Here is a 27,577-nt window from a genome sequence, read left to right on the forward strand (position 1 = left end):
CAATAAGTTCAGATCAGCAGTTCCTAAATAGCACCCAGAGACTTTTGTTAGTTAGCGTTGTCAGGCGCATACTCAAGAGATGTTTTCGTTGTGTTTAGGGGAATCAAAAATCAATAAAATCCGAAAACAAAGAGGTTTTACAGCACTCTTTTTTATGTAGAATTTGTTTGTTTTTGCCGTTTGTATTTTGCTAAAAGTCTAAGGAAAAACAGCTGCTGTGATCAAATCTTTTCTAGGCAAATAAAATAGAATTAGAAATGCATCACAGAAGAGTCTGTTCCAAGTGGATTACAATACTGAGAAGTATTTTCAATATTTCAAATGAGTTTACATGTAATCATAAGCAAGAGGACAAAGTGATTATACTTTCCTTAAATTCCTATGTTACAGTTTTTGCAGAAACAAATCTTAATTCAGGATGTATGTAGCCATTCTCCGTTAAATACATTTTCATGCCTAATTGTTAGATCTTCTTTTGCAGATGTGTCTTATTTTCAGCCTGGTTTGGTTTCTTTCATACCCTTCAGCCAAAGGGCAAAGCCGAAAGGAAGAAAAGCATCCCTAGTACAAAAAAAATATAAAAAAATGTATCAGGTGATTTTTACATAAACCATATCATTGCTTACTTTTTTTGATATAATTTTTTTTTACAATTTTTTTTCAAGTGAAATAGGTTTGTTAGGTTTAAAGCAGTGGCTTATTAGATTCATATTTTATTATTATTATTTAATAATAAAAGGCTAAAATGAAACATAAAATCCATCTGTAAACTGAGATCATACTGTATTTTTTTTCCCAATACCTGTTTTTTAAAAAAAAAAATAAGATCTACAGATTTGAACTGACTTCATACATCCTCTAAAAATCACCTTCAGACCAGCTGGATCAAAATAACTGCAGAAATAACTGCAAAAGTTCCATTTTAAATACATAAGGTGCCATAAAACAGCAGACGACCTATGTTGTATTCACTAAGACCACCACATTAAGCTATCGTTAAAACAATCATTCTTTGGGTCTAGAACTTGAAAAGATACTGGAATGAAATCCAAACTGCTCCTTCCTACATACAGTATAGAAGTTAATATGAGACAGTATGGTATTCTGCAGGTCTGAGCAGGTGAGAGTCTTACCAGAGGAGAGTTGAAAATAATGGTCTACCTTCACCTGCTGACTTCCCTGGCCTTCTTTTCCTGCTCCATGTTTTACACGAGTTGCACAGGTTCATAATTCTCAATTCTGCTGAGCATTAATTTAGCAATGACAGAAGAGGATCCCTGGAGGAGTCCAGGTGACAGCTTCATTTCAAGCCCCTTTAATGTTGTGTGGCTGCTAAGTCTCCGGCTCAATTCTCAAAAGCACCATAAAATTCCTCAAGCACAAAATATTACAGTTTTTCGCAGCAGCTTTTCAATTTGTTTTTGTCATGCGAATAAGGGCTTAGCAGGCTTACACCGACAAGTTACTTTCTACGTGGAGTATTTATTTAATTGCTGTTAATAAACCTGCCACCGGAAGCTGAAAAGATCTAAAAGCATTTTGAGTTTTTCCTAATATTCAGGGCTGGATTTTGTGACATTATTTGACCTGAGCTATTATTTTTTCTTTCTTTCATTCAGAGATTGAAAAGTTTGAAGGAGACGAGTTGAGAAAAGATGGCGAGGTGAAGAAATACTTGGATATCATCAGCAACAAAAACATCAAACTGTCAGAGCGCGTGCTGATCCCGGTGCAGCAGTATCCTAAGGTAAGGCCTCAGTGCTCCATACAACATACAAAGTGGTGATGACATGCCGGCCAAATCAACATTATAGTCATGTGGAGATCAGAGAGAATCAAAAGCAATTCATCAGTTTTATGGGATTGCTGCGCGCGTGGCAATGACTTAATATGTTTGTATCTGGCAGGAGCAAACTAGATGGAGTCAGACTCTGATTTGTGCTGCACTGCAGATCTGCTGTTATTTACACCTTATATTTCTGTCCTTGCTGAAAAGATTCTTGCCTCTCTTAGGGTAGCAGGCACGCCACATCTGTTTCTACCTGTTTTAACATTATTCTGACTCATTTTGGAATCAGGAAATTAATATCTTACATTTGTCCATCCTCTTTTTTTTGCGTTTTACCAGCTGGCCTCTCATGGATCTGTCTCAGCACCAATAGAGGCATAAAACCATTTTATTTAGCAACACGTATCATTTTATTGTCTGTTGGTTGATTAATCTTTCTGCGGGGCTTATTTGTTATGTTGATCAGTTTTATTCACAGATAATTAAAGTCTTTAAAAGTGGCATAAAAACGAGCTTACTTGGTGCTGAGTGCTTAGCTTTGATTCCTGCTGATAGTTTGATTATAGTGATTCAATCATTACAGAGCCAGAACGTCCCAGTTTGATTCAACTGAAAACAATATCATGTTAAACAATATCACACTTCATGTTTTTGTCAGTCACAGTGCTTTATTTTAGAAGCTTGTTCTGATGCAGTGTTTTTATTTGAGGTGACTGGTTATTTATTTCAGACTACTCTGTCGTTATCACGTTTGGTGCATGCAGCACTCTTTTATTCAGCATTGTGCTGCTTTAAAATGATGCTTTGAAAATGAGTGGGAAAAAAAGCCCATGAGAATCACACAAACGGATCCATAAAGCTTCTGGGCTTCTCATATGCTCCCTCATTTTTTACAGTTTCTGCCTTAGGAAATGAATCCCTGGAGTACTAAAATGTGCAGACTGTTTGATGGGTTTAGTAGATTTGTGCTGTTGAAAAGGAGTACAAAGAACACGCCTTAGGTTTAGATTTTACATGTCTCGTTCGAGTTGTAACAATGGATTTTTGTTTTCCCAAATCCCTCTTTCCTCAGGATCGTTGCTGCTTTCTAGTTATGGTAACTCCATGGCAAAGTTCTCTTGTGATATTCCTGGAATTTGACAAATATCTGTATAATGTCATTGGATTGAATAATATTAAGTGTAAATTATGTAATTTCCAGATATTTAATTTGACATATTGTTTTAGTACTAGGATGTAAGAGGGTATCAGGGTACCCCCCCCCCCCACCAAAAAAAAAAATCATATTAAATGTGCTTTTATGAAAAGTTATATTTTTCAGGTGCAAGAAATAGCTTTGTTTCAAAGCTTGACTGCACAAAATAGAGTCAATGGGACTCGTTCATGAAACAGAACAGAACAATGTTTTGTAAATCATTTGGGAAGTTGTTCTGACATACTGTAGATTTTTGGATACATAAAAAATGTTAGGTCAGTGCAAAAGAAATGTACACCTGCACCCTACCACGTGTAAATGGTGACTAAAACATTCAAACATTCTGTATTCTTTTAGAGAAATTGATGACAAATTTGATACACTATTGATTAAAATGATATTTAACGAGTTAATTTGCCTAGTCTTTGTTTAATTTTTTACTTTTTAACCTTGGGTAAAACGCAGAGCTCAACACTGTCCCTTAGCTATCCAATCACATGCGAGGAGGGGCATTACAAAAATTACATTGGCCAACCATCACTTGTACAAGACATCGGTAGAGAAATCAATATTACTGGTTACTGCATTTTTATATTCATTATTATTCTTCAAAATAAGATACTCGTAACATGTTACTTTCCTGAAAGGATTCCACACCATTCCTAGATACGTAATTTGTGTAGCTGTAATTCATAGGCAGGGAATATTCTAATTGCGAATGAGCATGCACACGCGGCTTATTTACAAATGATTGGAATTCCTTAATATACACACATTTAACAAAATTACATTTAATTAAATCAAATCTGACCCTTACGAAGTATTTGTGAATCCAGAGGAGAGTTTTTGGAGAGGTCCGTATTCAAGTAATTACTCCGAGTTTACTCATATACTGCATTTACGAATGTTTCATGAATGAATGCATGCAAGTTATTTTAGCATCTCAGGTTATTATAGATCTGAGACAAGACTAGCGATTGTAAGAGCCTTATGGAGGACTGTGGGACTCCTGGCTTTTTTTTCTGTACCTGCAGCATGAAGCAGGTTTTGGGGTGAAGAGTCTGGCTGAGTGAGGATAAATGCATTTTAAAATAAAAATATAAATAATGATGCACATAATATTGGTACCATATTGATTATTAGCATCGGTATTGGTTGAAATGTCTGTATTTGACTTTTCATACATATTTCTCATAATTTACATTTTAGATTAGCTTTGCAGTCATTTAATTGACTTAAAGTTCAACATAAAAAGCATTAATAGTTAAAAAACGTATATCAAATGTAATCTCGAGCTAGTTATGTTATGCAGTATTTTATGCTGTTGTTGTGATGCTAAATCAATTTGTAGCAGGTAATTAATACAAATGGCTTTATTTTTTTTTGGGGGGGGGGGGTTATAATGAATGAATGAATTAATGTTAGCTTAACGCCTATAAACTCTATATCTTAACATCAGCTGATCAATGAACTTGTGGATGAGTACAGATAGTAGATTACAGAGTCTAGACTTTGTTATGCTTTCTGTTACAAATCCCCAGGATTTGACTATGTGAAGTTAATTAATCTGTGTGTGATGACAGCGCTGTCTCAGAGTTTTGACTAATCATGCTTGAGGAGACTGTTTCTAAGGAAGAGCATCTCGGCTGTAGCTCAGAATAATTGAGCCAGAGTTGATATTGGTTTCTTTGATCCTTTCATTAAATTAGGCTAACTTTAGTTTATCTATTTATAATAAGGCAAAGGCCTTTGTGGACTTTTAATGGTAGTTTGTTATGTATCTTTTGACTGTCTATTCGAAAATATATATTGACCTTGACATAGTTCTGAATGTTTCAAATTGAGACTTTTAATGCATTGCCCCATTTCTTAGAATATCTTTGTTCCCTGTCAAGGGAACTTCAAACTGTGTCCTCTTAGGGGACACTATGGGGTATACCTCGTCGTGACCCGTGTCTGAAGCATACTTAGAAAAAAGCCAACATGTTTGCCAGCGACAGCCTCTGATGTCACTACCGGCGCGACTATAAATACGCACCCGTAGGACCTGTCACTTATCTTCTTCGTCTTCATTGACTGTTTTGTTTGAAGCGTGCATCTGAGAAATGACCAAAACGGTAAGAGTGATCTATCATTGATATCATGGCATCCACTAGCAAGGCGTTTAAACAGTGTGTGCATCCATGTCAGTGTTATTTGACACCTGATGACACACACAGTCTTTGCGCCTTTTGTTTGGGCGAAGAGCATGCGCGCGATGTTCTTGAGAGGGCAATCTGCATGCACTGCGAGCGTTTTTCTGTGAAAAAGCTCCGCTATCGTTTGTCTCTCTTTTTGGGGAAAGAGGGACAGCCATCTGGATCCCGCGGCTCAGGACCCGCCGTTGCTGAGGCACGGAAGAGAATGAGCTTGTGGGGATCACAGGTGGATCTCGTTGAGGAGTGTAGAAAGGGACTTTTCTTTTCACACTCTCCGGCGGCAAATGAGAGTGAACTTCAAGAGGAAGATGCGTTGTCATTAACCCATTCTGATACTGAAGTTAGTGCCCTGCTGGGTTCTACCCAGAAAGAGCAGGAGATGTCTGTGAGTGGCGAAGAAGCTGAGGTTGAGCCTTCTCAATCCTCCTGCCCTGTGTATGGGGAGCTGTTAGAGGTTATGGATCGCGCCATGGCAAAATGAAATCTAAGCCCTTCCAGGATACATCCCGCTTAAATGGTAAATCATACACAGCAGCAGGTCAAGCTGTGGTTTCGTTGCACAAGATGGCAGTGCTTCAGGCTTACCAGGCTGACCTGCTGAAGGACCTGGATACAGGTGAGGGCCTTTCAGCTGACCAGGTAGCCGAGCTGTGCCACACCACGGACCTCTCTCTCCGGGCTATTAAGCAGGCCACCTTCTGGGTAGGCCGTCTCCTCCATGGATAGGTCTATGGCCATGGTGGTAACGGAGAGACATCTGTGGGTGAACCTGGCAGACATCGGGAGGGAAGAAAGGGGGTTTCTTCTGGATGCTCTGGTCACACCTTCTGAGCTTTTCGGTACCTCCGTGGTGATAGTGGTTCAGCGAAAAGTTCAGGGACGCAATGGCGCGCTCAGCTGCCTTTAAATCCTTCATTCCACGAAGGTCCAGGTCCGAGCCCGAACAACAATGGGGTCATGGCCCATCTCGATCTGAGGATCAGAGACGGGCGCAGAAGGCTAGTGTTGCAGCTCACGCTCCTCCCCGCCTAAGGGCAGGGGGGCAAGAGGAATCGCGGGTCACGAAGAGGTAAGCAGGGTCTGAGGGATGTGATTCAGACGAGGCAGCGTTCTCGTCCGGATCGGAGCGATACCTAGTAGTTACTCACTTCCTTTAAATGTTTTTAACTTCTGTTTATATCCTCCCCTACCTAATTCCCCTTTAGCCACCAGCTCTCCACCTGATCGAGGTTAGATGGAAAGTTTCTCACATAACAGTCTCCTATCCTGGACCTATGATGTTTTTGGTTGGTCCTATATTTATAGTAACCACCTTACTGACGCTCCGGGCCAAAAGGGGGCGCCCTGTAAGCGGGACTCCAGTACAGGAGGGTGGGTGTGTAACCCTTTGTAACCCTTTCTTTATCTGCTTATGGGTATTATGTTGCTGGTGGTTATATGTCTACTAACAAACTCAGTGAATTTCCTTTACAGTGCTCAGTTCCGGCCTCGTGCTCTGGTATTAGGTGGCCAAGATCACAGGCTTTCGGCAGGCGGCCGCGGTGTGAGACCTGCGTATGGGAGGGAAGTGCTTTGCGTTGTCTATCCCACACCCCCTCCCGAGGAGCCTGGCTGATTGTCAGAACTGGCACAGCACAGGGAATTTCATGGATATCCGGTCAGGTCACCTTGAGGGGTGACCTGGCCACCTTAGTTACATGAAATGGGCATAGTTTAGCAGGTCACCTTAGTTACATGAAATGGGAATAGTTTAGCAGCGCTCCCCTTTTCCAAAAGGAAAAGGGTTGCCTATGAGCATGCTACTCTGAGCTCGGAGTCCTCCTCTCATAGGAGACTGAATTCTCAATTTTTTCAACAGAGCGCTCCAGTACTACATACTGTTTTTGAGACGTACTGTGAGAGCAGACATCTTGCTGAGGCAGGGGCTGATGCTCGGGAATGGCGCCTTCGCACCAAGGTGATGAAGCAGAGTTGGAGAGGTTGGCTAGACTTGGGTGGATAGGTTTTGCGGCTCGAGAGAGAGCATCGCACTATCCCCTCTGGCTTCCTCTGACTCATCCCGCTCCACTGGGGCTGGACACCATGGTACAGGCGTGGCCGAGGCTTCGTCTGTACATTTCTTCCTCCAATTTCTCTGCTCACGGGCCATTCCATCTACGAGCTGCTCTATCAGAGTGCTAAGAGAGCCCCTCCTTAGAACAGTATTTGTAAATCCATGCTATAGTAAGTGTGCACGTGAAGTCTTTGTGCACTTTCTGAAATCCACACTGTGGTAAGTTCGCACGCGAGTACTCTGCGTTCTTTCCAAAATCCTATATGGTTAGGGCTTCGCGTGGCTGCTTCGTGCCCTTTCTTGAGTCGGTTATAGCCCCATTCATCTTGTGGGCCACTCCACCCAGGTACCCACTGATACCTATCTAGAACAGGGCATTGCTACTAGAGAGCTGTTGGGACAGCTCTTTCGGCAAGTTTTTTGTGAAAGCTAGCGGTAGCCCCTGTGTGACAGGCAAGACTTGGTAAAGAACATGCTAGGTTCTTAGTCATATCCCTTTAAAGGAATCTTTCGTGATTCCAAGCCTTCAGCTCTACCTGTAGGAGTGAGGCCCCAGGTAAGTTGGGTATGTAGCTTAGGCCTTTGGCCATAAGGGTTAATGTCATGGACAGCCATCTAACCATCCCAGGGGCGACTCCCAGTAAAATGGTAGAGTTGGTACTTAGTGTTTGCCATGATTCTGGCCTGCACTTCCCTCAGCATGGTATACTGTTCTCCATAGTGTCCCCTAAGAACACACAGTTCGAAGTTCCCTTGACAGGGAACGTATCAGGTTACGAATGTAACAATGGTTCCCTGAGAGGGAACGAGATACTGCGTCCTCTAGCTCCCTGCCATGCTTCGGACACAAGCTTCACGAAGAAGATAAGTGACGGGTCCTACGGGCGCGTATTTATAGTCGCACCGGTAGTGACGTCAGAGGCTGTCACCGGCCAACATGTTGGCATTTTTCAAATTATGCTTCAGACACGGGTCACGACGAGGTGTTCCCCATAGTGTCCCCTAAGAGGACGCAGTGTCTCGTTCCCTCTCAGGGAAACATGGTTACATTCGTAACCTGAGACGTTTTTCATAACAAGATATTAATTGCATATCAATGTTGTCCTATGCATGTGCTCAGTATACATTCATGGTGTGTTTATTTTCTATTCAAATTATTTCAGGGCACTTTCTTTTGAAATGAAATATGAAAAGTTAAATGCATTTGCAGTGGCACTGACAGCAGATTCTGTTTAAATTAATTTATTCAGTGAATATTAGGTTCAATGGCTCCTCTGTGCTGAATCTGCAAGGTTACAGAACACAGGGGAACAAAGACTTCATTAATTTTAAGAAAGCTGTTTCTTTTCTGTGTTTTTGAGTTGCAGCCTATTAGTGTAACAATCCTCTTTATGAACTTATGAATTTATGACATAAATCAGAGCCACAATAACATCTTGTACAGCTTGGCTCCGTCAAGATTATTTATTTATTTATTTTGTATCTTTTGTGTTATCACTCTTCACCACAATGGTAACACCCGGAAAACTACAACATAATGGAAACCCTTACAAATAACAGCATAACAGAACATTTACCACTAACACATTAATACATTAACACTCTCCTTTTATTAAACATTTTTTTTAAAACACACAAAAAGACACTTCATTTTAACATTTATTCTCCTTATAGTCTGACACAAAGCATTCTGGGAATAATACATTTGTTGCTTAATGTAAACAGTTATTAAATTCATGTAACTTTTTATATTAATTACGATGAACATTCTGTAATGTTTATGTGACATAAATCATTTGACTTTTCAGTTTTACAGTGTAAAATTTACAAATTCACAACATGAACCTTTTTTTCCTCAGTTAGAGAGAACTTCACTGATCATATAAAGTGTCATCCCTCATCATTGAGGACGTTTAGTTTGTTAAATTGCCCCTGGTCTCCCCTACATCTCGTTGGGAATCCAGTTTCTGATACTGTATTGAAAAACTCAGCAAATTTGCCTAGTTGATGTGTTTTGGACAGTCTCCACCAAATATTGAATCACCGGATATTTTAAACCTGGCTTGCATTTCCTCTGCAACTCTACTTCCTTAGATGTATATATTTCATTGTGAAATCACAAAAATGCACTGTTTTCATTTTTTTTCATCAGTTTCTCTTATCTGTTTGCAAATAAATGGTTTGATTTACCATAACTTAAAGTGAAGCATAGTCAGTGGTTTGAAATAAAATATAGTCCCTGCTGACACAGACCTCAGATACCTGTGAGAACTGATAGAAATCAAGAGAGCGTCACACACATATAGACCAAAAGGAAGGCCAAGAGATGAATGGAGTACCTGCATCACCATCTAGTAAATTCAAAGATATGGTCGCCATGGAAACAGTGTGTTTAGATTTAAGAGATGGATTTGGGCAATCTATCAAAGGCCATTTCTGCACATGCTGCAAATTTGTTTTATGATGGTCAGTGGGTTTTTTTCAGATAGGGGATGGTGTTATTTTAATCAACAGTATTCAAAAAAGGGATATGTCGGTAAACATCTGGGATATTTTGCTTTAAACTGTAGTGTAATTCACTAGTTTGCATGGGTTTACAATATAGCCAAAGCGCCTTGGCGTCTGATTTGTCAGAGGATTCTAATTAAGACTTAGCAAATGTCCTATGGGTACATCTGTTTGTGCAGAGACTCATTAGAGGCATAGTAAACACTAAGCTTGTTTTGGTGCAACGCACACTGATGAATCAAAATGATGTGAAGTATATGCTATCATTCACCTGACTCCAATGGGCTGAACATTTAATTGCCAAACACATGTCCAGCAGCACATGCCAGTGGTGCAAAAAAAACTTGCATTATCAGCACCTGGATCGAGCCGGTAGCTGAACTGCCTATATTTTCATTCCATTTCTGATTATGACCCGTGTCAAATCATGATATAAAGAAATCTTTGAAGGCAGACATTTTGTTGATCGTAGATGAATGGAACAACAACGCAAATATATTTAATAACTTTTATAAAATATAAATAGTAAAATATCAATATCAATGATAGATCGTATAGATTTAATATAATAATATTTTAAATATAATTTATTATTTCTCTTCAGATTTATATGAAGAATTTATACTTTTTTCTCCTAATAATCATATATATAATGACATCTAATGTAGCATATATATTTATAATAATGTATAATTGTTATTATTATTATTATTATTATTATTATTATGAATGATAAATTAGATTTGTTGTGTTAAACGATTTAAAAGGTTTCAAGGCTTTAACATTAAAATTTTCATTACCTAAATTGCTTATCATTTAAAGTGTTGTAAATACAAGAAATTAAAGCATAGGAACATATTTTTAAGCATTAGACTGCAAGAATTACATTTGTGTTTAGCCATAGAATCTATGTAATAGATATTAATAAAACCGTTGTAGTGTAGCATTCAGAATTGACGGTGCAGTTTTATTGTAGTAAGCATCCAGCTTTACCTAAACCTTTTTTAGTAAAAACAACAACAAGAAAAGAGTCAAACAGATCTACCACAAGGTTTGTCTTTTATGAAAAAATAACAACAACTAATCTGTTGAATAGTAACCCTGGTGGTTGTTGTCCCCATAGATTGTGGCTCATCTGTCTCCAGTTATATGACCTTTACATGGGGATGTAGGCAAACTCTGCGCACAAAGATAAACCAATAGTTGTCTTGTTAAAGAATTCCCTAGTTCCAAAGGCCGACCAACCTTGTCAAAGGTGTTTAGCATAGATAAGCTCCTGAACAGTTTCAGAATCTATCTTTACACAGTAGGGAAAAAAAATAAATAAATTCAACAATAGTGAGGAAGTTGTATCTTCTTAACAAATTAAAAACCTGCTGAGACACCTTTTATTTGTTTTGAGGAAGGTTATTTATAAAATTGTAAACATGAGCTCAGATAATGTGGTTTTCTTGTGGTGCACAGTTGTTGGTCCAAGATTTGGAGAGACAGAAAGTCATGGAAAGAAGCACTGAGCTTATGGGAATAAAGCTTCTTTCCTAATCGGTTTATAAGGCTTATCCCAGTATGTTTCAAATGACCAACACCCCCATGGTATAACACACTCACTATGCAGCCTGCAGAAAGACATTCATTTGTGATGTTGGTGCCATAATCTTTAGCATAGTAAGCAAACAAATGTTTTTGAACTTGGTTAACTTGTAAATGTGTGACTTTCCAGTTTTTTAACCTTTCCAGGATTGCATTTCGTTTTAAGAGCTGACACCAAAGTAACATGGGAAATGTAGTCTGGGGAAGAGAGTGGATGCCTTTCATCCATATGGGTAAGCAGTCTTTTAACCTGTCAGCCTCCTGACTCTGAGATGGTCTTAATGCGCTGTTTGTTTACGCTGCATCTGTGCTGTCAGCCCCAGAGTTTCAGAGCTCAATATGGGTTCTGTAAAGCAGGGGATCCATCATCAACTTTTCCTCAGGCTGTTACCTTTTCTAGAGCTGCACTGAACACAATGTTCAGAATGTTGGAACATGTATTTTTATTCTGATAACATGTTTGTTTTGCGTTCTATTTATGTGCATCTCATTTTCTAATTTTACACATTTCAACAACAAATATTCCTAAATATTCAAATTAAAAGAACAATAATAACATTATTGTTGTTGTTGTTGTTTTTACAATTAAAACATATTATAATTTTAGTATTATAGATATCTATAAATATCAATGTTAAGAGTTGTTGTTAAATGAGATGTTAAAAGTTTCAAGGCTTTAAAGGGATAGTTCACCCAAAAATAAAAATTTGATGTTAACTGCTTACCCCCGGGCATCCAATGTAGGCGATGCGCTCGTTTTTTCAGGCGCGTCCGCAACGCATCCAATTAAAAACATCTCAACTTTTCAGAGAGCCGCAAGCGCACCACCGGTCATGTGACAAGAACCAACCAATCAGCTTCATCCTTTCCTGTAACAACATTGAAAGCTCAGCCAAGATGAAGGAATTTTGAAATAAATTTAGTAGCAGCGCCACTCCAAGCAGTTTTTAGTGCTGCGAATTCATTTATCCTTTGCTGAAATTTCCACATCTTCATGGAGAGAGCAGGTCATGGTTGCTTAGCAACAGCAGATGCATCAGGAGCACAACTGCCCGAGCGCTTTGGAAAGGAGAAAGCGGCGCGCCTAGCGTTTTCCACACGTTTTTAGGCGCAACATGTGAACGGCCCCTTATGAGTGCATTACCGCCACCTATCTCTCAAATGGACCATAGACACTCTATCTACAATCTTAATTAGGAGTGTCAATGGTTCATTTGAGAGATAGGTGGTGGTAATGCACTCATAAGTCTGCAATCCACCATAAAGCGAGAAGAAGACGACGACGCCTCATGTGCCTGCTTGAGAACGCGCTCAGGAGAGTTCGACCAGTTCACACATTGCATGAATCAGAGGTAAAAAACTATATAAATACTGTTCAGTTTCTTGCACAGACTGATCATTTTGCATCTTTACAAATCAATATATCGTTACAAGCCACAGGGTTTTTTTTTTTTTGTGGAAGGTTTTTTTTTTTTTTTTTTTGCATGTTTAGCCATGATTCACATCCACTTACATTATAAGACTGACATACTTTAATGGTTTCAGTTAAAAATCTGTGATTTTACTGTTTGTGTTCTACTGAAGAAACCTACATCTTGGATGCTCTGGGGGTAAGCAGATAAACATCACATTTTCATTTTTGGGTGAACTATCCCTTTAACATTACAGTTTTATATTAATGTCATTTTATGTTTTTGCTCAATTTAAACTATTGTAAAGAAAGCCAGGCATGTATAAAGTCAAACAAATATTCTGTTTCTTTTTAGCAAGAACAAATAAAATTGATCAAATGTAACAGGCAGGACTTTTATAGTTTTAAAAAAATCATTTCCTAAATAATGTTGTTGTTTTTTTCTCAAAAGAATCCTGAAAAAAAATGTATCACAGTTTCTACAAAAATATTAAGCAGCACAAATGTTATCAGCATAAATCACATTGGAAAATATATAAATAGAAAACTGTTATAGTGTAATAATATTTCATAATATTAGTGTTTTTGATCAAATAAATACAACCAATGGTAAGCATAAGACTTCTTTCAAAATAATGAATGAATTAATGAATTAAAATCACATAAAAGATTGTACTCTAAACATTTGAACAGTATAGTTAGTGTATGTACAGTATGGCTTATTTTGATGTTAAAGCTATAATAATATATGGTGAATGCTGGCCGGTATCAAAGCTCTCTCTTTGTCCTAGCTCATTAGCCTCCACTAACTGCCAGCACTGGCCCTTGACTCCCATCTCTATTTAACACCACAGTGTGCTGCTACTGTTTAAACCGTTCTCTGTTAATACCCATGTCTATTGACTGCAACCAAGCCATCTCTCACAGTCCTAGTTCCCAGCAATAATCCTGCTGTCAGCCAGTGCTAGGCCTCACTAGCAGCACATCTGGCTACACTGGCAGTAGAAATCTAACCTCATTGTGCGGATCTTATCTGGTTTTACAGCTTATGGCAAGAGTGCTATGTTTCAACCTCCAACTCAAACAGAGGCAAACAGCCTAACTCCACTAATGGTTATGTTAAATGTTCCCTTTGCCAACTGTGGCTGGCAGCACACTCTGTTGTGAAGCCTGAGGAGTTTTGTGCTATTTTTGCTGAAACAGCCTTGAGGATATTTAGAAGTTTATTGGCCCTTAGACAATATAGTCATTTAGATGCTGTGGAGCTGTTGTAACTATTTCTTCAGAGAAGGGTTGTCTTTCATATGACTGTTATTGTGGCCATAAGAATTCATGATTATGGATATATAGTGATATCTATAGAAACCTTGAGAGGATAAAGATATCAGTCAAATAGTTTTTCTTTTTACCCAACAAACATAAGGGTACTGATAAACGCAGAGCACAATACTGTACTCTGGCTTTCTCCATCTTCTTTGAAGCTCCTATGAAATAACAAGATTGACAATACTGTCAAGTTCAACAGTATGATGAATAAATATTAATGGTAACACTTTACAATAAGATGCCATTGGTTAACATAAATGTATTTACTAACATGGATGAACAATGAACAATATATTTATCATACAATTTATTAATCTTTGTTAATGTTAATAAAAATAGTCATTCATTGTTCATGTTAGTTCAAAGTGCATTAATGTTTACAAACACAACTTATGATTTTAATAATGCATTAGTAAATGCTGAAATTAATATGAACTAAGATTAATAAATGCTGTGGAAATATTGTTCATTATTAATGTTATTTATATATGTTAATTAATTAAATTAACTAATGTCAACTAACAACACTTACTGGAGAATGACCGCAGATGAGGCATTAAGTGCATGGCACTGCGACCAATTTAACATTTTACAAGTTTAATATAGCAATGTGGTCACTCATTTTTTCAAGATCAGTTTTAATCCTGTAACTGTTTATAGATCTAAACATATAGAGTGTTACTATGCACAGGCCATCACGATATTGATAATTGTTACTTTGAATGTCACGGTTATCGTCAATTCTGGTATATTACGACACTCCTACTTCAGAGTATATAATTCCAGGGAGCCCAAATTTGTAAATAACTCAAGTTAACATGTGTCTTGTGCTTAATATCTCTTTAGCTAAACGTGTAGAGGATATTCAGTCATTATAAACTGGCAGCAGATTGAAATTGTGCTTGTGTCCCTCAAGATCTCCTGTTCCAGTTTCTTGATGATGTTATAAGATGCACCAAAAATAGATTAGTATGTTGTTCTTTCATGGATGATAAGAATATGCACCTTTAACTCCCTGGGGTCGAAGCCCACACTAGTGTGGTCTGTCTTGTATTTTCTTTAGGACCATACAGATACTGTAAGAATAAGGTATCGGTCATTATAAGGTAATGCAGAATGAAAAACAAAATAGTCAAAGGCTAAGATAAGTATAGAGGAGCAATTTGCATCAAATCTGTCAAGATTGGGACAGCAGAAGAGATATGTTATAGAACAGCACTCTTTGTGCACCACAAAATGAGTACAGTACAAGTACAGAATTCATCAAAGAGTATGAGACTCTTTTAAAGTCTAAAGACTCTTTCTGAGGAGGTTTAAATGAACAAGTAAAGCTGGCCTTAGAGCAGGAATTCTCAACCTTATTTGGTCTTTTGTCCATTTTTAAGTTCCAAAATTCTTGAAATCACACCTCAAAGAATTCCGCTCGACACGTTATGATCATGTAGGGAATGGTCTGTGATACCTGGAGAGAGTTATGCAGTGACATTCACATTCATGTTCAAGAAAAGGTATCATATCAATGATCATGTTTTAATTAATGTAGTTTTGTAGTGCAGCTTCTTATTAATGTATTGTTGTACATTGCTATATTTTCATTTGATTTAATTGTTATAGTTTTATTTATTATCTTCATTAGACACCATTTTTGATGGCAAACTGTATTCGGTCATAAAACACAGAATCTAGAAAAGAAAAGAAAAAAGTTAATAAATATTACTATATATGAAGTAAGGCTTAGTGTTCTGAGGGACTTAAATGAATTCAGAATAGATTTTGACAGAGAAATCAATATAATGCACATGAAAAAGAGCCGAGCGCAGGTGAAGGTCCCTGTCAAAGGGACTCATGTGTGAAAAGTCATTTGTTCAGCCAGCCACACACACACACACACACACACAGTCTGAACTCCCTGCGGGCTCCAAAAATAAGTGATTCTGCATGACAGCACAGTGAATAGCCATCCGAGCTTCTTTAGATTATCAACAAACACTACAGCACATAATTTCCCCTGATTTTGGCAGTGTTTTCAGATGTATCCAGGCTCTAGAAGTGTGAGTTAGTGATCTAGCCTCCATCACAACAGCACTCCATGCGCACTTTCTTAGAAGTCTCATTTTCTCATAATGAGCTAATGCGGTTTGACACTTGTGCCTCCGGTTGTCAGGTTTATCATCCTCAGCCTGTCAGTGCTGCATAATGCCCATCATTCTGTGGCCTGCCTCTGCCGGGGACTGCGAGGGACAGCTTGCAGCGCTTCAAACCTCATCCAGCACTGAACTGTGCCCCTAATAAAGCCTAAATTGCCCACCTTGGTGCAGGAGAGTGCCTCCAGACATTCATTAGCTTAATGAAAACAGGCCACTCCACTGCAGCCGCCCAGTGAGCATCTTCACACTGTAGCTGAGGCAACCATCTGCTCCGAGGTACCCAGCCAGCAGTAGAGTATCCCTGTCATAGACACACCATCAGAGGGGATGCAAAAGGCGCACCTCCAGCTCAGCCGCTCCAAGAGTTGGTCATGATGCTTTGGCGCAGTGCTGCAGTGTTGCTAAATATACTGCCCTACCCACACCTCACCATTTCACCTGAAACGGTTTGTGTTTGCTTTGTGGCTCTGGCCAAATTCAATGACAGTTCTTCTGCGTTTCATCAGCTAGAGTTCCCTAGAGCTGCTTCTACAGCCTGACTGGGAAGAGCATGTGTTGAGGAGTTTCCAGCCATGTGCTATGCAGGGTATGTGAACGTGTTATAGCACGCTGTTTTGTTCTGGCCGGCACATATTAGTTAACCTTTGCAGGTCTGGCTCACTGGACTGGACATATACAAATACTGTAGTAAGCAGCCTTATTGCTAAAATTATGCAACATCAGACTGTACAAATGCGTGCTTTATTTGTGTTACAGTTGGACTATCACAGATGGTGGACTAGTCAAACAAAACCAATATTTGTGTATTAATTTATTTATTTGGGCCTCCTAGTCTTAAGACTGTTTTTAAGGAGTAAAGTTTTTTTCCCCTGCTTGTACAGTAAAATTAGTTTTACAGTTCAAAAATTAGTTTTACAGTTCAAAAATTAGTTTTACAGTTCACACAGTAAAGCTCTCTTAAAAATGTATTTTAAATTCATCCCCAATTTAACATCAATGCATATGTATAATCTTTTTTTTTATGTCTTTTGCCATTAGCACTGTGTTTTTAAGATGTGTTTTGAGAAGTTAAAACGTAAAAAATTGTGAAAAAAAACTGTGAGTGTCAGTTTAGATGCATTCTCAACATCTGTTTCATTGTCCTGTGGTAAGATATACAAAAATAAAAGGTTTCTCAAAAACATATTACATCTAAAGAGAATTTAGAGAGGCTACTGGCCAAGGGGATTGTGGTAATGCATCAGACAAAACTGATGAACACTGAACATGAGCAGAGAGTGATGAAGTATAATAAAGGGAATCTGATGCACCGTTTTATACTAGCACACGTTTTCTTATAGTGGCAGCATTTATTGACTATTTAAGATTTGTTGTTATCATGGGCATTAAACAGTCCTCCGCAGCCCAAATCTAATTGCAATGTATAAGACTCAGTAATCCCTTGAAGATACAGCTGTATGATGCACAGATGTGATTAAACCAACAGAAAGAGAGGGTGAAGGAAGGGTGAAGGCCAATTGTTCTCAATGACCACTGATCTGCTGTGTGACTGAAATGTTAGTTGCTGCCCCAAGGCAGTTGCTTGATAGCTCATCATCTGAGTAGCATTACTTGAATCCCCATTGGAAATGAGCTCATTATGTTATGCCTCATTCAAGCATGGACTTCTGGATCATTTTGAAGATCCGTTTTGGCATTTGGTACATGTTATAATATCTCTAAAAGCAGCAGAGCCCAACCACTGACCCCTAACATCGATTAGTCACACGAGTGGCTGCAGTGCCCTGCAGAAACAGGTGTAGACTTTCACATCTTTTTTTATCACTTCTGAAGAAACTTAAACCCAAACATGATTGAGAACTGCCACAGATTTCATTCTGAACAAAAAAAAACTGTAACAGTTTTTGTGCATGATGAGAAAAAATATCCTACTTTTGAATGTTTGGTTTTCTTTCTTTTTTTCTTTTTTTTTGGCTGAGGTAACTGAGGCAACTGTCTAGGAAGCAGGCAGTGCGAGAGACCAACTGTATTGCATTTTCTCTCCTCTATTACAGTTTAATTTTGTTGGGAAACTGCTGGGGCCCAGGGGCAATTCCATGAAAAGATTACAAGAGGAAACGGGAGCAAAGATGTCCATCCTTGGCAAGGGTTCAATGAGGGATAAAGGCAAGGTAAGATGACTGGCAACAACTTCTTTTTTACTCTCCGACAGTATGTACTGTATAAATGTAACATATTCCATAAATGTTTTGAGTATTATAATTATGATTGACATTTGTTTGTAACCATAAATGTACAATAACCATCACTATCCCAGCATGTTTTTGGAAATAAAATAAAATGCTGCTTATGAGAAAAGCAAATTGCCTGCATTTGTTTATACCTGTTTCAAACAATTTATTGATTTTTGTCAATGAGAAAGTATACAGTAATAGTATTTCAATTTTATGGAAGTCTATTTTTGCCAAAGAACTTAAAAAGTTAAAATTATGAAATACAAAGTAATATACAAAGTAATATATAATATAAAAGGTCAAAATTATTACATAATTATGAGATTAGAATGTCTTATATATAAATATTGACTTATAATTTGGACTTTTTATTTTACAATTGAAATTTATCTCCATGTTTAAACTATTTTACTCATAATTATGACTTGGCATTCATAATTTGAAAAAAGTTTTATGTTATAACTATCTTGAAATCAGAGTATGTGAGTGGCGCGGTGTGATTTTTGACTGGAGAGAGGAGTGGATTTTTAAAATGTCGGAATATCATGGTTTTCACTCACTCCAAGCTTAATTAATACCAAGCTTAATTAATACCTCATAATATGACTGCATTTTATCAAGAATTTGTGCATTAAACATCATTAACTGGCTTGACAGATTTGTGGATCACTCAAATCAGAAATAAAGTGAAGGTTAATGATGACGATAGACGAGTGAGGGAAGTTATATCTCAGGCATGTTTGTTGGTAGCATGTGGATATTCAGTACTGATTGGATGAATTTATGTTTTAAACAGTTTATTGTGTAAGTAGTTAATCTCCGCTCTAAACTAAAGTGTGCTACATTGCTACACGCACCCACACAACACACAAGCTCACACATAAGGTAGAGATTGCGCACACATAAACATTCAAGTCATCGTTGGCCTGTGATTTATCAGCTTAAAAAAGGAAAAGTTATAGCACATTCTATCTTTTTCTGAAGTAACTATACGACCCCCAGCTTCACTAGTAGAGAGACGCTGCACACACAAGTGAGTTAAACAGTCATTTAAAATAGACTTGGGCTAATTGTAGTGCTCCAATAAACCACGTTAGAACTATTCTTCTAGCACTGTGTTTTAATTTTCATTTAATATAATTTCTGAACAGAACTTTTTCAAAACAAACGGAAATACTTTAGCCACAAGTTTCTCCATGGAGCAAAGGCAGAGCGGTGTTTCTGGTCAGTGGAGCGTGGAGCGGCAAACACTGAACCCGGAGCGGAGTGAATGCTTGGAGTGTGGAGGAGAAATTGTTGCCACTCCACTCACATACTCTGGTTGAAATATTGGATACTAAGTCATAAAAAATTATCACATATTGAGTCATGTAGTAACTTTTATTGCCGAATTTCTACATTTAAGTGATTAAAGTGAAGTGACATACAGCCAAATATGGTGACCCATACTCAGAATTCGTGCTCTGCATTTAACCCATCCAAAGTGCACACGCACCTGGAGCAGTGGGCAGCCATTTATGCTGTGGCACCCAGGGAGCAGTTAGGGGTTTGGTGCCTTGCTCAAGGACAAGTAGTGGTATAGCCGGCCCGAGACTTGAACCCATAACCTTAGGGTTAGGAGTCAAACTCTCTAACTACTAGGCCACAACTTCCCCACTTTAACTAATAATTAAGACTTTTATCTCATAATTATGATTTAGCATGTCATAATATTGACTTTTTTATCTTTTAATTATGATTTACCAATGCATTCTTTTCTTATGTGGAGGAAATGGGCTTCTATAAACTTGTGCATGTTATGCACACTACATTTATTTCAGAGCAGAGTGCTTTATCCTTTAAATCCTCTAAACCTTTCATTTATTTGAGTCTTACAAGCATCAGCAGTGGCTGACAGAGCAAAGTTTGAGATAACGCTGAGACTGAAGATCATTACCTGCACTATATGCCCCTAGATAGAGCAGGAATTGCTGTTTTTAGCATTTACTGATGTTGTTTACAAGAGAAATATATATTCCAACCTAACCCAAGTGTTTTTTTTTTTGTTTGTGTTTGTAGAATCAACAATATCTCTAGGTTGCAGAGGAGTTATTGAGACTATTCACAGTTTGGGTCTTTCTCGGTGGATCTGATTTAAACGTGCTTTGGATTGAGTGGTGTTAAGTGTAATGTTTAGAAATGGCATTTTGTGATTCAGCCAAACAGCTGCCCTAAGAGTCATACTGGTCATTACCTAGCCAGAGAATCATTTCAAATGTAATATTTCTCGGTTTGCTGCTCCTGTAATCTCATAATTGGCCATCTTGAATTCCCCAGCTCAAAATATTTTCATTTTAATGTAATATTGAATGCTACTCTAAAAACATTCATATCAAGCAAACATTAGTTTTCTTTCACTTAGTGTATGAAATAGAATGAAGCAATAAGCAAAGTGATGATGTATTCTAAAGAGATTTCACCAATATTAATGGGTGTTGTTAGGCACAAGTGAAGCATGGAGCCTTGGCATATTAATATAGCATTGAGTTGATGTGTGCATATTTGCAACAATGTTGAATATTGTTCAAACAATAACATTTTAGAGCTGGGACAATCCGTTTTTCAACAACACCATGATGTAAACAACTTTGTTATTAGTTATTATAGAGATTTCTACAGTCAACAGAAACTAGTGTAGTATGAATTATTTACACACAAGCTGTTTGTCCTCATTTGGTCTCAGAAAAGTGTTCTGAACTTGTTAGAGGAATGAAATGTAGTTCACAATGCAAAACCCAGTGTCTTGTTCACATTCCACCTGCAGTCTATTTTATCCGTTTGCTAAAGGCATGTGTGCTGGTTTAGTGCTGTGCTGTGAATATTAACAAAACGAATTCAGCGCTTACACCTGGTTTCTATATATACATAGCTCTATAAAATTTACCGGATTTGTCTGTGGATCAATCTATTACTAAAATCAGATTGGTTGATTTAAGACTTTAAAAAAGCAATGCTAGATTTATTTTTTCATATGCAGTTTCAGAAACCATATGTATAATTTATGACCCATTTTATCCAATAAAATGTTATTTTCATTTTACTAGATTTGTTTTCATATTGCATTTCGCATGCCACATACTGTACATACATGTGTTTATATGTGGTCTTGCATCAATTTTATACTCAACTGGACTGTGTGTTGAGATCACATCATGCACACAGCACCAATTTTACCATAACCTGATTTACATAATTTCTTAAGTGAATTGTGTGCTCAAGCGATGCAGATGGCATGCAAATAAAAGATGCTTTTAGGACTATAATCTTTTCTTAATGAATCCCCCCTCAGACTTTAATTTAAACACGTAATGCATATTGTTTTGACTTAAACCTATCTTCATTGCAATTATTTCACAGAACCGAACAAGACCAATGTTTTGTTAATGTTTTATAGTCTTACATTGTTACATACTAAAAAGGTGTCTAAAAGAAGCAAATGAGTCAGGAATATGCATTGTTTTATTCGAAATAGCCATGTTGGGCATTTCTACAAGCAAAATGTTCTTTTAGTTGTTCAAACACACTTTTTACTCGGATTTCACACTGCTTTAACCATGCAGATGAATCGTAGTCTGAAATCTATTTAAATTTATGACTGTTGGATTGTTTTAAATCCCAAAGGCTATCATTAATGCAAACATATTCCATCATAAAAAGTCACCTTGAGCTGGTACAGGTTTGTTATACATATGAAATTAAGATTCTGCCGTGCATCTTTATAGACTTGTCTGTGCAGTATTTGAAAGTCCTGCTGAGGTCTTCATATAACACTCACTACATCCAAGGATCAGCAAAGCAAAGAATATTGCATTTAGAATGATTCCCTGGACAAGTAAATGAACAGCTTATGTCTAAGGGGGCAGCAAATTGGCTGAATCAAAAAATGGTATTTCAGAATATTACATTCACCACAATGGCAGTTGGTGTAGCACAAAGCTCAATTTTAGGGGGTAGACACAAACGTTACAGCAGAAATATTTAACTAATTTCCTTAATTTTATGGAAGAAAAATAAAATCCATTGTTTATTATTACCCTTTTTCCATGAGTTTCAGGAGAAAATTTTATTTAGCTCTGTATGCTTTTGTTTGAATGTTTCAAAACTGAGCTCTTTTGTTCCATAGGGGACCTAGATAACTGTCAGGCTTATAAGTGTCAGACTCACTATTTGTACTTTACTGGGAATAAATATGAGGAACACTTCATTTTGTCACATTTGAAGAGGATTACTTGAGTGTCTTTTGAAATGCGTCCTGGGAGACATATCTACCTTTTGAAACAACAGAACATTTTCTTCATGGATTGACATGGAAGGAAAGTTGAAGCTTTCAGGCTTGAAACAGAACAAATATCATCTGATGAATGGTTTTCAAGAGGACTGAAAATGAGGTGGCAGACTTTTCAGATGTCTCCTGCTTCACCTTTTGTCTGTCCATTTTTAAATTAATCTGGAAACACCCACAGCATCCATACCTAGACGCATATACAGTATTTGTGTCAACTCTCAAAATCACCTTCTGAACAATCTCACCACACAATTCATTGGTGCCTGTATACGGAGCCCCACAAAATATGATTAGGCCACTCAGAAAAGCTTAAGTGTCTCCTGACCTTTTGTTCATGCAAAGCATGATGGAAAAAGTGCTTGGGTCACTTTGAAATGACAAAGAGATGGCATCGGTAAGTGTTTATTGAAGCTGAAGAGGCTTCAAGGGCCCGCATCAGTGATCAGACATCTGTGAATGGCCCCTACATCAAAGTCCTCCTGTGTTTAAGAAGAAGTCACAGTCAAATTGTAATCAACATTAGACAGAAATGTTAGCTACCGTAATTACAAGCTTTTTGAAGTTTTACGTTTTTTTAAGAGCCACAGCACCTTTAGCAATCAGAGAGAATACTTCAGTGAAATATCGGCCTTTTCTGCACTTCTGATGGTAGGATTTCAGAAGGGTGACAGTGTCAATTTATTTCTTACAAATCCCTTTGGCAGATTTAAGACTGATGATCTGCAGTATGTGTGTACCCATTATCTGTGTTACAGAGTAACGGTGTTGATAGGTTTCAATGTTCACAATTCTCCCATTCCGTTATGAGAATTATTATAAAATGTGAGGGGGGGGGCTGTTTATTTAATTCATTAATGATATGATTAATTCTTCACACAGAAGTCCTGACTATTTTCCATCTCTAGGAGGAAGAGCTGAGGAAAAGTGGAGAGGCGAAATACGCCCATTTGAGCAACGATCTTCATGTTTTAATTGAAGTTTTCGCACCACCCGGAGAAGCCTATTCCCGCATGAGCCATGCCCTGGAGGAGATTAAGAAATTCCTTGTTCCAGTAAGTTCATATAGTCGGATTCCTTAAGAGGGATGCTGAGCTGGAAGCCAAGATGAGATGAGTGCAACAGCTAATACTGAACTCTAGTGTTCTCCTGCATGCATAAACTTGTTCATGTTTATTGCACTGAAAAAAGAGATTATAGAGTTATGAATATGATTGAATATATGCAGTGGAGATCAGCCTTACAAAATGTGATGTTTAATATGTTGGAATTGGCAACAAACTGAAATAATGCTGCTGGTTTCTTATAATGTCTTTACCAAATCCACATTCATTTCACCCTAGGTTATGAATTGTCTTTTAAAAAAAACTAATGGCAAGAGCTTCAGCATTTGACTATGTACTGTATACTACAGTTCAAAAGTCAGTAAGATTTAAAATAATAATAATACTTTTATAATACAAGAGATTTCAAATTAATGCTGTTCACTGTGTAATGGTATCTTCATAAATAAACTAATAAATATGTAGGCTCATGTGACACTGAAGACTGGCGTGATGCTGAAAATTCACAGCAATAAATGACATTTAACATATTAAAATAAACTGCAATAATATTTCACCGTATTACTGTTTTGACTGTGTTTTTAATATAAAAAATTGCAGCCTTGGAGAGCCTTATAGACTTTTTAAAAACATAAAAAAAATTAACCAACCCCAAATCTTTAAGTAATGTACACACACTAGCCTACTTGTAATGTTAGAAAAAACGGGTCTTGGGGCTCTCAAAGGTAATTAATGTGAGAAATGAATATCTCTGGAAATAGTCCAGATCAATGTTCCCTCTAAGCTGTGTACGTCTGTGCACTGCTTATGTAATAGCCACGCAGAAAAAATAATATGGCATTAATAGGACAGATGCAAAAATCAGTTGGGAAAGCAATTTGATTGAATTCTAGTAAATGCAAAATGAATGCAATGCTCAGGCGAACAGCTATAGAGTTGGTTGTGCTATAGAAGCTGTGTGCAAAAGTCCACAGCATGGGAATTTTTATTATTTTTTTTAATATATACAGTATATAGAATTTATTGGTAAGTAACACAACACTGTTGAAATGTTTTATGTAACTAAATTTGCACAGTTATTTACATAAAGGGAACAATCTAATATAAATAGCACATTAAAGTTAAAAGTTACACTTTGTTTGTGTGTGCATTGTACAGGTCTGGTATAAAGAATGTTTTTGCTTAGGTGGCCAAAATATCCACCCAATAGAGAAAGGTTTTGCTCCGCAAGAAAAAAAAAATTGAAGGAACATTGGTCCAGACTGTTAGTTGTTGGCCTCAGGGAGGATGCCTTCTAGGAGAGATTCCCTGCATTCACCTCTCCTGCCCTGGGCTTTATGCAGGCTCTTGGCATCTTGGACCACACCTTTTTTATCATTCACAGGACTGATATGGTCACATGTTTCATCCTTATTCCCACTGCAGAATACCAAGCAGATGAGTTTTCAATCTCAATAACTGTTTCTAATCTACATCTTTAGGTTTTTTAAGATGTCATAGACACACTCCTGACATAATTATGATGCCAGCTCGTCTAGCCAAATTGTAAGAAAGCAATGTGTGGGCAACACTTTACAATAACCATACATGAATAGTCATGTACTAATACCCGAATTAATACATGCTAGTTCTCATTGATAGTTAATGCATTAATTAGCATTTCAGGGTTAACTAGATCAAACATTCTCTATAAGTAGCAAAAATAAATATTCTGACTTTCAAACAAATGTAAACAATTTAATATTGTCATAATTGAAACTATTGACATCTGCAGCTCCGTCATTAACATTAGTGGATGGCACAAGATTGTAGGTTTGCTGGAATGTCAAAATATTTATTAATTGCTTATTATAGAAACAGTTTTACTTATTGCTCCTTATAAGATCCATTTCTGTTAGGATGCTGCCATAAAAGCATCTTCCTATGTATGCAGTATATGTGGTGAGGCAGCTCATTAGGATTTGGAGATAATGTCTTGACCGTTTTTCATCTTTGAATGTGTTTATAGTGGTCTACTCGTTTATCTTTGTCAGAAAGCTTGATTCCTGTCAGGATTAAAGGAATGTGCTGGCATCTCAAGTGCACTTTGAAATGTTAATAATATCTAGGCAGCCACGAGAATATTTCATAGTGTTTGTTTTATAAAGACATGACATTCACTACATGGCCCCTTTCTAATTAAAGGCTTTTGCTAGGCCACTTAATTCCATTGAAAACAAACATTAAAGGATTACTTCCACCCAATGTCACTCCAAACTGGTAAAAGCATAGTTTCTCTTCAGAACACAATTTAAGATTTTTTGGATGAAAACCAGGAGGCTTTAGAATATCCCATAGACTGCCAAGTAAGTTACACTGTCAAAGTCCAGAAAAGTATGAAAGACATTGTCAGAATAGTCCATCTGCCCTCAGTGGTTCAACTGTAATGTTATGAAACGACAAGAATGCTTTTTGTACATGAAGAAAACTAAAATAATGACCACTGAACCACTGAGGGCAGATGGACTATTCTGACAACGTCTTTCATAATTTTCTGGACTTTGACAGTGTAACTTACTCGGCAGCAGAGGTGGGACAAAGTCATTGTTATGCAAGTCACAAGTAAGTCTCAAGTCTTTGCCCTCGAGTCCCGAGTCAAGTCGAGTCAAAGATGAGGCAAGTCCCAAGTCGAGTCAAAAGTCCAAGCCAACAAGTCTCAAGTCGAGTCCAAAGTCCTACCATTTTAGTTTCTAGTCATTTCAAGTCCTCTTACCACAGAAATAAAATGTATACAAATCATGTATGTCTGTAAGATTTGTATTTATTTAAACCTCATTTATACAATGACATTAATAAAATACAGTAACAAACTGAAAATGTATATTTTCACAAAAAATGCTTGTATTTCAACAGCATATTGCACTAGAACAATGGCCTGTTTTTGTCTCATATGTGTTGGAGAGACTGAGATATACATTTGTGTTTATCCATCTTGCAGCAAGGTAGAAATGGTACTTCAAAACGGACGTTGACATGATGTTGGCAAGGTTTTCCATCTGAGTGTGCTACACTCATGTATATAATCCGGGTTCAAAAATCCATATTTTTGTTAGCATGAACCAGCAAGGGAGACGTGCGTTTACTGTCTTGTTGATACAGTATGGTACTTCCGATAAGGTGCTTAGCATTCATTCAAAACTTACCTTTCTTTGTGCAACTTCAGGTGTCGTACGTCACCTGTAGGAGAAAAAAAAATCAATCTGTGGCGACGGTTTTGCAATCCGTCCCCTCAGTTTATAAACCATACTCACGAATTCATAAACTGTTCCCTCGGTTTAACAAAGAGTGCCCATGAATTCCCAATCCGTGCGCTCAGATTTTGTAAACCGTACCCACAAATTCATAATCCGTACGCACGCTTTCGCAATCCGTTCCCACGGATCTGTAAACCATACTCACGGATTCATGCAGCAAGCTCCTACGTGTTAACATACAGTTTTATTGAATATTATTATGTGGAATATTATAATAAAAAAGGAATAATCTTATAATAGCACTTGATTATTATTGTACAATAAACCTGGCATTGTGACTAACTCTGGAGTAATTTTTTCCTCTGTTGTAAATTGTTTTGGATAAAAGATTCTTTTGCATAACCTGTATAATAATATATAATAATATATAAGTTATTTTTATCATTTTAATTTGTAGGCTAAATAAATGAGTACAAACAATAATTCATGAATTGCATTATTTTTAAAT

At 37.4% G+C, this 27,577-nt stretch overlaps 1 protein-coding gene across 6 annotated transcripts in view; it reads left to right on the top strand.

Annotated features, from left to right (window-relative positions):
* The window catches only part of LOC113112786 (KH domain-containing, RNA-binding, signal transduction-associated protein 2-like), a 65,668-nt gene that overhangs the window by 12,286 nt on the left and 25,805 nt on the right, over nucleotides 1–27,577 (top strand). For all 6 annotated transcript variants that reach the window (XM_026278637.1, XM_026278636.1, XM_026278641.1 and 3 more), the window contains exons 2-4: nucleotides 1,620–1,747; nucleotides 18,272–18,388; nucleotides 23,681–23,827. In XM_026278637.1, coding sequence (XP_026134422.1) covers nucleotides 1,620–1,747; nucleotides 18,272–18,388; nucleotides 23,681–23,827 — 392 coding nt within the window. The remainder of the gene's footprint in view (nucleotides 1–1,619; nucleotides 1,748–18,271; nucleotides 18,389–23,680; nucleotides 23,828–27,577) is intronic.

The sequence above is a fragment of the Carassius auratus genome, chromosome 13 (assembly GCF_003368295.1).
Source record: "Carassius auratus strain Wakin chromosome 13, ASM336829v1, whole genome shotgun sequence".
Lineage (NCBI taxonomy): Eukaryota > Metazoa > Chordata > Actinopteri > Cypriniformes > Cyprinidae > Carassius > Carassius auratus.